The following is a 15,670-nucleotide window of genomic DNA, read 5'->3' as shown; positions in this document are numbered from 1 at the left end:
AGACACAGAAACCCCCCCCCCCCCCCCCCCCCCCCCCGACAACGATCCCCACACAGACTGTCCAAACCTTTAATAAAGAAGAGCAGTTAACGCTTTCAAAATATTATGGTATTATATACCACTTTCCTTTTGCTAACACTTCTTACTCTCTTCCCACTTATATGCCAAAACATTTCATGGGGGACGTCAAGAGGGGGATAAAATCTTTTTGTGGTGTCGTTATAATCCAACTGTCATTGGATTAACTCTTCTCTGGAAGAAGTCTAGGAATAGGTAGAAAAAGGATTTGGAGCTGCCATATTGCTGGTGTCCAGTCTTCCATTCTTGAAGATAAACCAAAGAAAATACTTACAGAAGGAGAGGGAAGCACAATGAAAATAAAAACAGCTTCTGTGTCTCCTGCACACTTCTAATTGTAATTTGTTGACCAAGTTGAGCTCATGATCTTATCGGCCATTCTCAGATCTACCAAACTATGCTAGCACCAGACAGTGTAAGGCTTAGTTTTTAGCAGCTTCGCCAGTTGAGGATTCACAACTGACTGGCTAAAGGAATCATGCTGGTTACTCAGGACATGTTTTTCTTGAACAGAAGGCAACAGAGATGGGAAAGATAAGGAATAAAGTGGAGGAAGGAAAGTAGTGCACAAGGTAAGAGCAGAACCCCACATCTTGCACTCCAAGTGACTTGGTTGGGGTTTAGCCACAGGGGATAGGAGTGGCGACGCAGACTCTTTTCTGTCCCAAGATCTAGGATTCATCCAGCAACACTGCAGCAGTCACTGGCTCCAAGGGCGCACTGAAGCCAGGGTAGCTGAACTGCCTGAGGCCTGAGGGTCAATAGATCTCACTGGCTACTGATTTTTAACAACAGGAATAAAGCCCTGTATTAAAGCCAATCTTCAATTAGCGCATCTGTTGAACTAAAAGAAAAGAAAAAATAATCACTGGCTTACTTATTAAGGGTATTGAATATGTTTATTTTTCATAAAAAACATTAATAGAATCTTTTTTCAAAAAATTAAATTAAGTAATTAGGCTCTCAGAAGCTGCTTTTAGAACAGATGGGCTTACAACTCTAATGTTTACTCTTCCATCATATCTTGCTATAAACTAAACTTGCAAGTTCTTCAAGCGACAGCTTGCTTTTCTCTTTCCTCTCTCTGTGCCACCTACCAAAATGGGTCTTTGATCTTCCCCTCGATATAAAGGATAATAATATATATTTTTTTAAAAATCACAGTTACTATTTGACCTTAAGATAATATTACATAAATAATGGGATGTTTCCAAACATTGTCTTTTCTTGGGCAGTGAGATACAGGTTCCAAAAAGAATGCGAAATATACAGCTGTCAATATGGAGTTTTGCTGGAAGGCTATGTCCCCACTCTCCCAAAACCTATCTGTCTAACCCTTCTGAGTCAGACCAAAAATCAGAACTTTCCAGAATTTTTCACTAGCAAAGGGAGAAGAAAGTTTTGGAGAAAGAGCTTTTAACAAAAAGATTAGATGACAAAAGGAAGGGGTGTGTGTGGAGGGACAGGTGGCTGGAGCGGATGTTTCTTACCACCCTGACTATCCTACAACCCAAAGAATGCAAAATAGAGCTTAAACCCCACTTCTGCCTGATTAGAGCTGGAGTTCAAACTGCTCCTCCAGGAAAGCATCTTCCCTCTCGCTTTTCTGGAACAAGTTGCTCTCAAACCTCTCCCTCGGAGTATCTGCAGTCAAGTGGGTAGGACACTCGCTCGCAAGGGCAAGGTGTTCATCCATCTCTCTGCTCTGACCCAAGCTGTCAGTCACGACCACGCGTCCCAAAGCACCATCACCAGAGAACAGAGTGAAGAGGGGGTGGAATCACATATTCCCGACTTGCAGCTGATGCCAGTGCCCCCAGTTGCTGGTTTTTTGGTCGAAACTAATAACCCAAATTCAACACAAATTCACAAAGCATATCAGTTTCAAAGCTATTCTTTTTTTAAACTGAATACATTCAGTGAGAAAGGTTCTGAATGTTTTTGCACCTAAAATTGATTTTAGTTTTCCAACCTCTTATTCCATCATTTTGATCTTACAAAAAGACACAATTTTTTCCTGCAAATCTTACCTCATTTACCTCTTTAGCTCATCACAGCTATATCAACACTTCTACTACTCACTGTAATGAGCTCTGCTATTCAGCTCATGTATCACAAATGTGTTGCATACCACATGAAAAGCAAAATTTTGTCACCTCAATTCTCAGCTGGAGAAGGGAGCTCTTTTTGGTGACAGTCTGTTCGGCTTAACTGTCCAAACAACTCTTTCTAACAAGAACAAAAAGCTTTACTCAGATCTCACCCTAGTGCTGTACTGTCACATCTGCATGGATTATAAAACCTCCCACTGTAAAAGTTACCACAGGATAGTAAGTTCTGTTCTCAGTCATTGGCACATCATACAAAAGCTTTACACATCATCACAGGGCGTTCTGGTCTCATGTGGAACGCTTCTGAGAAACAAAAAAAAAAACAAACCCAAACTGGAAAATCTCACACAGATAAAGGAGATGCATAAAGAGAACCTGTTGCTTCAAATAACAACAAAAAGTATACTCTGCTTGTTCTGCCGCTTCATTTCTGTAGTTATTTATGCTGTAAGGAAATGGCCTTAAAAATGCTGTCCACATACCAGAGTTTTGTGACCTAATTCTTCCTGATCTAGTTTAGAGAGTTCACCTTCAACAAAACAGGCAGGAGGATAAAATTCAAAAATTATTCATCCTGAGTGTTTAAAAATGCTTCAGGGATGTTGAAATATCCTGTTGTTGTTGTTGTTGTTTTAGCTTTGACAGAAAGAGAAGTCCCATTGCCTGTGAGGCTCAGTTTTCTGTTTCGAAGAGACGGCCGTATTCACCGGTGTCAGCAGGGAGAAGGCAATAGCAGGACATCTAGGCAGGAGACACCACTACCCTCTCTGCCTTAGACACGAGCAAGACTACGGCTGCCCACCTACAGGCACCAAATCTCCAAAATCTTTCAAGAGCATGTTAGACAAACTAAAGAGGTTTTTAGGCTTCTATTTAAATTTTTTGTAAAACCGTGTGGGAGATGACTTTCTGAAACGTACAATTAAAGAACAAAAAATAATTAGACCAATACTCATCTTAGAAGGGCTTTGACTACCAGGACTCCTGTAGCATATAAACCAGTAAAAGTTACTAACCACCTATTATATTCTAACACCAGGAATATTTTTTTTATTCCCTAAGAAATACGAAGGGGTTCCAAAGGTGCAAGCGTGCATTCAGTCATGCTACCAGACATGCTTACAGTACTGACAGTTGGTGTGGTAGGTATGCTTCAAATACATAATTTCTTGGAAGTTATGAAGCTTGTGCTTTATAACTATCACCTGAAAGTCAACATGCAATTCATCCCCGACGTTTTCTGGTTTTGTATTTTTATACGTAATACATGCGATCCATAGATCTCACTAAACCAAGGATTTATATATACAAAATAGCGAACAACACTTGTAAGAGGTGAATGATCTGCAACAGTACATTCACTCTATACTCTGCAAAGATAACAAAAGTACAAAAATTAAAAAATAAAAAAGTACAAAATTACTAAACAGGAGGATACAAGACTAATAAAACAAAAAGACACTGCAAGCAATTCTGATGCTCAGACAAGGCCTCTAGTGCTATTTTAGATGTCCTAGACACCTGCACAGGACTAGCTGACCTGTGCAGAGCTGCAGAAGACTCGGGCTTCGCTGGAGCAGATGCTGAGGGTCCAAAGACATTACACAGGCTGAGTGCCATACATTACAGCTAAATACCTGAAACTGGAAAAGGGATTATGTTCTGTAGATTCAAATGCAAACCCAGGAGAACGCAGGACAAAAAAAAAAAACCTGAAGAGCCATTATTGGCTCAGATTAATGTAAAAAATTCATGGAAAACATGCAAAAAGCCAACATTTGCCTGTGGTAATAAAGGAATGCTCAGTCAAGACAGGACCATTGCAGAAAAGCTAAATGAATTATTTGCATGATACTCACTATGCAAGAAGATAAGACCTTGACAGCTCTAAACCGAAGTATTAGCAGAGGAAGCTTTGGGGCAGATTAACAAAATGAAAAGGCACAAAAACACCCAGACCCAAGAGTTCACCCAAGAGCTCTAAAACAATGGAAGCATGATCAAATCAGCTGCTATAATAAACAAGAGAATTGGTAGGCACACGGGAATATGATGTAATGGGGAAGAGAAAGCATGGCTTTGTAAAGAGAAGTCCTAACTTCAAGATTACTAGCGTTTCTGTAAGGAGTTAATGATTATTTGGATAAGGATGATTTGGTTAATGTAGTATATTTAGATTTCTGAAAAGCTCTCACAAGCCAAAAGCTCTTAAACAATTTGTCACAAGGTAAAATAAAAGGTCTGTCATGAATTACTATTTAAAGGATGGAACAGAATAAGTGGGCAGTTTTCACAACATTACTAGTGGAATTCCAAAACGACCTGCTCTATTAAACATAAATGCCCTGGAAAATATGGCAAACAGCAAGGTTATAAATTTGCTAAACGACTCAGGCCAGCTCAAAGTAAAGCTGCCTACAGAGACCTGCCATCATGGTGACTACACACAACAAGCGCCGGTGACATTCTGTGTTGATAAATGCAAAGTAAAAGACAACTCAAACTAAGGATGGGCAAGGATAAGTGCTAAATTAACTACTGCTCCCAAGGAAGGGATCTTGGAGTTGTTGCCAATAATTTTCCGAAAACAACAGCTCAGTGGCCAATGGCAGCCAAAAGGGTGGATATAGTGATAAAAATTATTAGGAAGGAAACACAGAGTAAAACAGAAAACATCATAAAGCCAGAGTGCTCACATCTTGAATCTCTCTCACAAAGCTCAGCAGCAGCCTCAGGAAAAAACGAGGCTCTTCAGCTTGGAAGAGACAGCTCGGCCTTATGAAAACAACGGAAGTCTACAGAATCAGGAATGAGACTGCAGGAAGTGAACAGAGATTGACAATTGATTATTTCTCATGTCAGGAAAACTTAACACCCCCATGTTTTTGCTGCAGTTATTAGGCAGCAAGCATAAAACAACAAAAAGACTTTCTTCGAAAATGCATAATTAACTTGTGGAACTCATCGCTACAGAGGCTTAAAGCATAAACGTGTCCAAATAAAAGCAAGTTCATGAAGGACAGCATTAAACACAATGGTTTGGATGTATCTTCCATCCTATCAAAAGCAGGGTTTGCTCTATTTCTCCTACTTTCTTTAAATGTCTGCTGCTGGTCCCCGCTAGACGCAGAACAGCAAGCTAAGTTATGTTGTCTAACCCAGTGTAGTGGCACGTACATACCTCTTGCTCTTCTCTGCCAGTCCAAATCTGAGTGTTCTTCAAGCTGTCATACAAGGCTCCTGTTGCCCTGTCCAGCCCCAAAAGTGTTTGCTTCTGAGTAGCTATTGTCTTTAAGTCTCCTTAGTCAGACCAAAATACTGTCAAATTAATTACACTCACTGGAGGCAATTATTTTATTAAAATTGCAGATGGAGAAGAAATTGAGAAGATGGAGAGTCCAGCTACCAAGAAGTGTAAGATACTCTTTGCTCCTGACGGTCAAAAGTGGATGCAATACTGGCAAATAAGACGGTCTTTGAGCAACAATAAACAAGACAAGCTAAGAACAGAAAGAGCTGGTGTCCAGTGCTGCAAGGATTTGGCAGTGTGCTTGTCTTCTGTTTATAGAAAGCATAATGGCAGCATACAGCCCTTCCAGGGACTGAGCATAGGATTTATGCAGTGTCTGCACTATATAAACCTACTTGATGTGCCACTTAGCGTTTACAATGCCTTACTAAAACCAGAGAAAAATAAAACATAGATCTTGCACCTTCTCCCTTTCCAAAATATTGTTGCAAATGACACAAATCTGATGTACCTATCAGCCTACCACTAAATATACCTTGTTCCCACATAACCTAATGCTTCAAACTAGAGTAGAAAAATAGAAGTGAAACAGGCCATCCCTAAATTTAGATTCTTTTTTCATGTACAAATAACTGAAGGCGAAAGCAAGGCACATAAGCATTTAACTAGTTGATTCTGAATACAGAGATACTTTTAGATCTTTTAAATTATTTACAGGCCTAAAAGGGTGGTCAAACATGAAAAATATGTCCAATTATTAAGAATAAAAATAAGATAAAAAATAGATCATGCTTACTTTCCTAAAAATATCTACAGTACTAAACACACATTCAGCAAGAGCAAATGCCTGAATCTACAAGCACCCAAGCAGTGCTTACTCCAAAAAGCTCTCTCTCTTTTAATTCATTTTGCCCAAATGTAACACTTACTTAGATTATATTTAAAAACTACTCCGCTGCATAAGGACAGTGTGAAAGTGTGCCTGAAATGACTTACTCTCCTACTTGCTCCTTTTAAAACAGATTGAGAAAAAAATAAGCAATTTTTTATCTTCAAGCAATTTCATTCATTGACTCATGACCGTTAACAACATTTATAGCTCTGTAAATTATAATCAGGATAATCAAATCCTGTGCTTCGGGGTATGAGCTGATCACCACAGGAGCTGGGAGGAAATTTTCTCCCATCTGCTGCACTGCACAGTTGTATAGGTGCATTGTTGGTACGATGGAAAGTTCACCCTATGTGAACGCTGGTGGCAGAATATAAGGCTTTGAATGCCAAAAATGTCAGAATGACAAATTCTATGTGATTGATGAGATCTCCCTACGAAGCCTCCCCACTCGCTGCCAGACTCTGCTGCTGTGCTATGCGCACGGACCGCAAGACCAGTGAGTCTACAACTTCCAGGACCGTCTAGACGACACAGCTAAAGCAAGGCAGACAGAAATAGAGAAGCATCTCTTTCCTACAAACTCTGAATTTTAATTTCTCCTGTTGTAAACAGGTCCTTCACTGACTAATCTTACCCCCAGCAAATATAATTTGATTTTACTGTAGCCATATATGTAAACATAATACGAGAAAATCATGGCATTAACATTATTAACTACTAACAAAATTATATTCCTCAAGTAAAAGCTGGAACATAACTTAATTTAATCTAATACATTCCATGCACAGAGACACACACAGACACACATATATACACTCACACCAAAATAACATTAATTTAAACATCATGTTTCTGAAATCCACTAATCTGAGGTCACTATATATATGATTGAAAACTGCACTTAAACAGGATTTCTCTGTCATTCTATCATATTTGTCTGTAACCATAGGACAATAATAAGCACAAATATTTCAGAGAAATCTGAAATCAGGAGGAACTTATATTTCAATATCCCATGTAAAATAACAAACTAAAACTAGGAGTTCGCTGTGTACGTAGGAGCAATACCAGCAATAGCTACAGCCCAACCAAGTACCATAAAGCTTTAAGTGCCAGCTTTAAACTGCCAGCTTAAAATTTCTATCCATAAAGTTATCAGGACACACATGTGAGCCCCACAGCAATGCTCTGCAGACCCCTAAGCCTGTAACCTCACTGTGAGCGTGCAGAAGACGGCATTTACCCTCTCCCTTAACTGAGTGTTGTATCTGTACAGCTCCCAAGAACCAACGAAGATGTCAGGAGGAAAAGGGTGAGTTGGTGACTAAAATCCTTGCCAAAATACTGTTTTAAGGAAACATACTTCTGTTAAGCACGGGTAGAGAAGCTTCACTGCTGGCTCAGTGATTCCGCCTTACAAACAACGCTCTTTCTGCTAGGAAGCTCTGGCTTATCTATGAGTCAATGTCATGAGGACAAAGCTGAGAGGTGGAGTTGGTCTGTATCATTAGTGTTGCTAAATACAGGGTTGGACCTATCACATAAATCTGCATGGTAAATTTGAGACAAAATTTACAAGAGCATATCTCAAGAAGTTGCTGAAATCCATGAGGTTGCGCCATACTGTCTTTAAGATACACATTGAAGCAGCTGAACATGAAGTACCTGGTCTGTAATGTTTTAATTTTATTCCTAAATATTCACATACTCTTTCTCTCCCTAGAAGCCTTCACAGAAAACTGCATTTTTATGTATGCATCAAAATACTTCCCCTTTGTGTCTGCAAGGCTACTTTAGACTAGAAAACTCACTTTAAAATTATATTAATTTTCACATTTACTCAAATGGCACCAGGACAGGGGTGTAAGAAAACAGGTATGGCATGGAAGTCTTGGCATTTGAGTGAGTATCCCAGCTTTTGAAGCAGCAACAGAAACATGTCCTTATAATTAAAAATGATTGTTTCAAGAAAAACAGTATGTACTTAAGAACGGTGTTTCAGGTAGTTCACTTAATATTGCATAGATATACTCTGTACTAAAGTTTTGTTATAAAAGTGAAATTCAAAAAACAGTTTAGGTATGTGCACGTGTAAGTAAAGCAGTGTGTGTATGTGTGGGTGTGTAAATGCTATACGCCCAGACGCAAACCCTCAATGCATTGAGTAAACTTCAGCTCTATACCTTAGTACTCAATTCTGAGTCTGGTTACCTTCCGGATTGCTAAGTCTTTCTAAATTAGAACAAGCAATTTCTCTTTGTTTTACCTAATATTTGAAAATGGCAAAAAAGTCCCATGGGTCACTGAAAATTATCCCTTCATTCCTGCTGCCTGTTTCAAGTCAGTCAAAACATTCCAGACTTCAAAAGGGGGCTTTGCCTGCTTAGGCCATTTTGGTGTCCTTCTACGGTTGGCCTATGAGGGATTGGTTATTTGGATAAATTAGTTTGTGGAGCCTGCTGGCCTTCTAGAAGACCTCAGTGTCTGACTGCAAATTAGTTCTACCGAACATGTAGAAATCCCTGGGCAGACGAGAAGAAATAAATGGTGATAAAATCTAATACTACAATGTTTGTAATGAGATTTTATTCTGCTCTGTAGCTTGTAAGCAAAGCTAATGTTGAATTAAAAATTTTAAAATATAAAAATGTCCATGAAAGCACAAAATCAGATCAGTAGCCGAGTCACAGCAGAGAACGCTGGATGCCAACTTTAAAGTTAAGCTTCCAGCAGGAATCTTTTACAAGAACAAACAAAAAACCTCCTGGTTTTCCACAAAATCAAGTAGGTATTTACATTACGGATGCACCCCCGCTTAAGCCAGGAAGTCACACAGTTGAATTCTGCTGGAGCTTGGGCTGTGAATAAACTGCTATGCAGTCTTTTAGCGCATAGTTGTACAACTGCCTAAGAAGAGTTTATCCTTAAGGAAGAAAAGTCAGAGAGCCAAAACTAACAAACATGGCTCCTCGAGCGGAACAATGGTCCAGAAAACCTAGTAAAAAAGAAAATAAACTTCACTGGCAGTTCGCTTTTTACTGTTAAGGGCTAAGCTACAACTTCATCAAGACTTTCAAGAAGAGACTTCATGCAGAACAGTATGCATACAGTGCACGTATATAGTGGCTAGAAAGAGTCAGAGGGATTGTGTATTTTTTATATACCCAATTTTATAAGGTGATCTAAAAATGCCTTACACCATAACTAAGACAAAGATCCACCTCTCTGAGGAAGAGAGGGTTTGTAGCTAAGATCAGTGGTGGTATCTGTTGACGGACCCCCACGAAATCCCTGCAAGGTCTCTGTCCTGATCCTAAAGCTGGGACCATAAGGTCAGCGCTGATGTGTGTGTGTGGAAAACACACTAAGAGTTACACTGGCGGTGGGATTAGTTTCCGGTATCAGTGGCAGAATATTACAAATGCTCGTTAAAATAATATCTACAATGAATGCAGTGTTTAGGCTCTGGTTCTGCAAAGATGAATACGCCCAACACTCTGAGTTGTGGGTAGAAGTACGTCTGTCAATGCTGCAAGCATCGTTGCCTACGGCACTGCAGGATTTCTGCCACCAATTAGGAAAAGCACATTTTAAGTAACAAGAATTCCTCCCTGGTGTTACTGCAAACCCAACTGAATGAATAGTTTGTAGTGAATAAGGTATGCTCTTCAAACTGTCTACAAACAGCTTAAAATTTTCAGAAGTATTTTCACTAAAATGTTTTTAAAGAAAAAATTCTACTAATAGTTACTGATTGAGCAGTTACCATAGACCGCCTAGCAGCAGCTCATTTCAATTTGGGGAATTTAAATACATCAGCTAGTTCCGTCTGTTCATTATTTTTGACGCTTACCGAGTGTTAAAAGTGGGTTTTGTGGCTTATGTTTCCAATATCCTACCAATTGCAGATAGGGAGGGGAAGGGGAGTGGGAAGGGTGCAGGTTATATGCTCAGTTACAGATTGCAATTGCATGGTGCTTGTTGGTTATTGCCTTGCAGACCTTACCAAAAAGGAAGCGTGTTACACATTTCTTCAGAATAGCAAGGGAACGCAGAAGAGAGTACAGTGCTGTGCCAGCCTTTGAGAGAAACTGAGGTAGCACCAATACACGTGATTTTCACAGGTGATGATGCTGTGAGTTTTCAACCGAAGGTAAAATACTTGTATTTTCACCCATTTTCCTCATAGACTTTGTTCCCTAATGTGACAAACAGGTAGTGTGACAGCACAACAAACATGCCATCGATAAGTCGATGACGTTGTTCAAACCCAGAGCTCATGTCTGGCTGTCACCAGCCATGCCCGCAGGCACAGCCATGCCACCACCACGGCGGTGGCCTCTGAAACCGCTCCCGGGCTGGAGAGCCGCGCCGCCGAATCCCAGCTCGCTTCAAAACAAAATTAACTTTCTAGCCCTTCTGGTAGCGAAGATAACCTTGAAAATGTGAAGAGAGTGTAATCTGATGCCTCAGTAAGACTGCAAAGAGCTTGAAACAAAGAAGGAGAGATGTGAACTGCCCCAGCCATCTCTCTCTGGGCCCCATGGACTCAGCATTTCTGTGGTCGTGGAGTCTGGCGTTTTTCCAAGATTCCACAGAATCTTGCATGTTTGCTGCAAAATTCATTATTTTGCTGCAGCCAGGTGCTGGATGTTTTTTGGTTTGGGTTCCCCCCACCACCACCCCTTTTCTTGCTGAAACCAGCTACTCGCTCTGCATCTTTCCATTAGCTGACGTAGGAGGTGAATTTTCGGTGCAAGTGCCACTCTCCAATACATGGCATGGGGTAAGCAGATGAGCAGTGTCCGGCGAGCAGCAGGGAGGAGCAAGAAGTTGGAAGTGTACAGCCAGGCTGCCCAGAGCACTGACCGAAAGCTGAGGTTTGGGGGCTGCGGGGGGAATCGGAGAAGATTAACTGCTGAAGCAGACTACGAGCACCTCCTTTCTTGGCTCATTGGGTACACTCTGTTTGGATCTAACTTGACTGCTGAGGGCCTCAGAGTCTTCGCTCTGTTTTCCAGATGGGCAAAGTTCATTATCAAAAATACTTGATGCTGAAAATACTTCTTGGTGTACAATTCTGCAATGAGAATTTTCAACTATGAGCCTGGACGGGGTAGGAATGAAAAGTATTTTATGCTATGTAATAACCTAACATCGCTCCCAAAGAGAGACTGATGGGGAAGAAATACCCTCCCAAATATTCCCAGAGGGTATAGTAATTGCTGAAAACATGCTAACATTTACTTTTGAAAACTTCCTTTTGCTGAACCTTGCAAATGAGTAGAAAATATGCATTATTTTAAAAATCAATAGCCAAATTAAATGAAATGAAATGCTTGCTTACCTCTACAATGCCTTTTTGGAGGTTTTTAAAAAGTTGTCATCAGGGTACCTCTAACCCAAGTGTATATCTACCTTAAGCATATCAAGCCAGAAGCTTCCGATTATCAGTGATTGTCATGTTTCTAGGGCTTCTAGAGGGTTTCTAGGGCAATGCATTCATGCCAATGCCAAGTTTGGGACTGGTAGAGATTTAGCCTACCACAAACGTAAGCCACAATAATTTTACATCAATTTTTTAAAATCAATTTGGTATAAGAGGTACTGTGACCCGTTCTCAGTTTCCTTATAATCAGAATTTCTCTAACATCCAAACTGACACCTTCATCTCAAAAATATTTAAAACAAGATGTGGGGTTTTTTTCTTCTCAGGTATGCGTGAGCAGTGGGACTCATTGCAAATGACTAGCAGGCAGAAAAGCCCCCTCAGGGTGATGAAGAACAGGGCTTACAAACTCAAACGGAGATTGGAGCATGAGTATATCAAATCTGGTGTGAGATGCCACCCTATGCATGGCACGTCAAGGCCTAAACATGTTGGCTATGTATCAGACTTGCAGATTTCAGTAGCAAGCCAAATAATACTACTTCGTTGGTGTTTGTTCCAAAGTCGATCAAGTGAAGAGGTACATCCACAGAAAGATCAGTGAGGTGAGCAGCATGGCATTTTGAGTCTTTGAGAATAAAAAGCCCCGTCATTGAGGCGGCCCAGTTGTAGGAACTTACAAGATCTTGGTTGCCATTGAGATCTCTGCTTTACTGACAAATTGGGTTGAAATAAACAACCAATTTAAAATAACCCACAGCTTACAAAGATTCAAGAACTCTTCTTTTAGCTTGATAAAACACGAGTGGAACATCTTTAATAGGTGCATATATCATTAGCAAACAAGCTTCAAAGCCTTTTCTGGACTTGGAAAGAAAGAAACTGAACATCGGTGACTTTTTCAAGCAGGATAATACACTGATATCCTCTGTCTAGCCAGCCTCAGATTTGTGTTATGCTTCTTTCTCAGGCACCTAGTAAAGGAAAGGCAGGGGCAGATGTAGCGTTCAAGTTTGCAAGCACAAGTTCGCAAATCAGTTCCTGCAGAACGTCAACCAAACACATGCTGGTACCACTAGGACCATTTCCCCAGGTGATGAAAGTGTTGCTTAGATGCTAAAATCCCCTCTCCCCGGTACGAGTGTAACAGAGAGCAGAATTTAGCTCATTGGGCTTACCATGGTATCCTCTTGTGCACATTAACACTGACAGGCTCCCTTACCATGTGAAACACCATCCTCTTTCTCATCTAACAGAGAAATCTTGCCCAAAGACAGTGGCAAAGTACCTACTCCTCTACTCTCTCATAGTGTTGTCTGATAAACTTTTTTCATTTTCCTTTCCTTTCTCCTTCTCCTGGTACTTCCTCCGTTGTCCATCTAGCTCTATTTTCCTAAAACATTATACTCCTTCAATACTCAGTCGTTAAATAAAGCTCCTCCCTTACCCACGTGTACCTGAAATCACTTTCACAGCATAGTTGGCATTGGCCAGTTCCGAAATTAAAGTACCTTTCAACTGGTGCTTGCAGAAAAGTTTTCCTCTTTTCCTATGGACTACCACCAGGTTTTTAGTCGCTGTATGTGTTTGGGATCTTAAATCCCAAACAGCTTTTGGTTTCTGTATTGTAATTGCAGAGAGTTAATCTATCCCTCTCCCTCTCTTTCCTTCTTTCTTGTATGCACACACACAGAGCAGAATAAATAAAAACAGTGTTCACACCATCTTCTTTATTTTCACTGAAACTATTTTGCCTTCTGACTACTGCTTTTAAGAAATCTCCATGTTGGTCAACTGACTGTTGCAAACGCAGCAGCCTGTCCATTTATGAATGAATTAAAGTGAGGCCTAATTGCAGGATTTGATTCACCAGTTTAATACCCCAATTTTAAACCTATCCGATGACACGGCAATCAGAAGAGTCACACCCCACAGTGGTACTTCTGCCCTGTGTCATACACCTTTGGGCTGTTCAGTTCTTGCTGTTACAGAAGCCTGAGTGCTTGTCGATGCAGCAAGTCTATTCAGCAGTTACTGGTTTAGATTTTGATAATCCTGATAGCATCCATGGCTACCACCCACTTGGGTAATGTGAAGGGAAATTCTGAGCAGATGAAGTGTTTTACAGGCTCTCTGGACTAAGTGGTGAAAAGAAGGAATGGAATGAATAACCCCAACAGGAGTGCTGGTGGTGCCAAACCATGAACAAATATTTCCCTTAATACTCCTGTTATGTTAAGTGACAGTTACATTTGTCATTACATACAGCTCCAGCGTACGATTACCCGACCCAAACCCACCACAGCACACGAAGCCCAGGCTATGCCGGGCATACAGAGAGGCTATATTGCAGTGGAAGCCGCAGAAAATCCCAGCAGCTTCAGGGAAAGGCTTTTCATGCATAAAGGAAAGCCTGATCCCAAATAGAACACGGACTGGGCTTGGGTGGTGCTGAAAGCTCTGGGACTGCAACTGCAAAGAGGACCATCCCTGTTTAGCACCAGTCGGTTACCATGGCCACCCCTTTCTCTAGGAGTGAATTGGTCCTTTTCACACATTGCTGTAGCAGCGATGGATAAATACCCAAACGTACACATAGAGACAGACTGTGGAACAAATGAACATTGGAAAATAATCAAAGCCATATTGCTTCAGACAGTAAAAATGACACTAGGCGAGAAGTGTAACAAAAACACGCAACACAACAGGCTTATTGTTAGGTGGCTTAGTTCTTTCTACTCTGTTGCTATGTGAAAAACTAACACAAGCATCGGGGAAACTGGAGGTACAAGGGGAAGAGTGAGAGATGATGCAGAGTACTGACAAATGCAGAAAATAAACAAACCAGAACAAAATGCAGGAAATAAATCTAATCAAATTTACTAAATAGTAGTTTTTGGAGTTATTTTACAACTGGTAAAAATAAGGCAATTTCAGTATGCACCGTTTCTGCTAAAACAACCCAGAATAAAAACATATATGTAGCATTTTGATGTTCACTGAGTGCCAAGAATGATATCACAAACTAAGCTAACAAATCCGTAACACACACTAATCATTTGACCGTGCATGAAATATTATTTTAAAACATTATTAACCATGTCTGATAGTTTGCAAAATTTCTTACCATTGCAACTTTATAAACAGGCATTTACAAGAAACAACAATGCTGCTAAAGGCATGGTTTTTAAGAAACACAAATTTTGCCACTGTTCATAAGACTTTGCAGCTAGGAGTTGCACCCGCTTCTCCCAGAAGCAAAATTTGCATGTATTTACACAGGCAAAGAGAAATAACTTCAAATAACGGGACGAAAACTCCCTAACAGATCAAAATGTTAACAATATAAATGCAGCAAGCCAAATGTTTCTTAGAGAAAGCAACAACCATCATTTTGTAATATGAATCATTGAAGACAAGTATTTTTAAACCTATACTTATTTTCTGTAGCTTTAGCATAAGCTTCCATCTCTCAATGAATTTCATCATCCACGGCTTCCAATCATTTAAAGTGCATGTAGCTTTCTGAAACGTTCCAGCCACTCGGTTGCAACAAAAATAATTACCACTTTAAAAGCCATAACTTTTTTCCTCAGGACTGACAAGTTGTTTACTTACAGACTTCCCATTTATTCCCCGGGGGTTTTCCATTGAAGATTTCTTCTTCCAAATTATATACGGGCTATTAGTTACAGTGAGGTTCAGACAGTCCTAGTACACACACACACCTGCGGAAAAGACAGTACCACATTGCCGTATTAATTTGTTGGCATGAAATTAAGAGCTGATCTTTACATCTGCAACTTCCCAATAACTAACAAGTATTCACAAGTTGGGAGCAGTTATCTTCGATGAATTGAATTAATCTTGAAAATAAATATATAGTTGAGCTGTTTATTGCAAATCCACGCAAGCCAAAAGCAGGCAGTGAGAGCCCTGTTGCGCTC

At 40.3% G+C, this 15,670-nt stretch overlaps 1 protein-coding gene across 7 annotated transcripts in view; it reads right to left on the bottom strand.

The window, feature by feature from the left end:
- Window positions 1-15,399, bottom strand: part of EYA1 (EYA transcriptional coactivator and phosphatase 1) — a 157,991-nt gene extending 142,592 nt beyond the window's left edge. For 3 of the 7 annotated variants that reach the window (XM_009272657.2, XM_009272659.2, XM_009272661.2), the window contains exon 1: window positions 15,342-15,393. In XM_009272657.2, coding sequence (XP_009270932.1) covers window positions 15,342-15,374 — 33 coding nt within the window. In that variant the 5' untranslated portion in view covers window positions 15,375-15,393. Of the gene's footprint in view, window positions 1-15,341 lie in introns of all 7 variants that reach the window. The other 4 variants (XM_009272658.2, XM_009272660.2, XM_009272652.2 and 1 more) reach the window with 3 other exon arrangements.
- Window positions 15,400-15,670: the final 271 nt, after the last annotated feature.

This window comes from Aptenodytes forsteri, unplaced genomic scaffold (genome assembly GCF_000699145.1).
Source record: "Aptenodytes forsteri isolate BGI_AS27 unplaced genomic scaffold, ASM69914v1 Scaffold62, whole genome shotgun sequence".
Taxonomy (NCBI): domain Eukaryota; kingdom Metazoa; phylum Chordata; class Aves; order Sphenisciformes; family Spheniscidae; genus Aptenodytes; species Aptenodytes forsteri.
The sequence above is the reverse complement of the archived record's forward strand: the minus strand, read 5'-3'. Positions and strand labels throughout refer to the sequence as shown.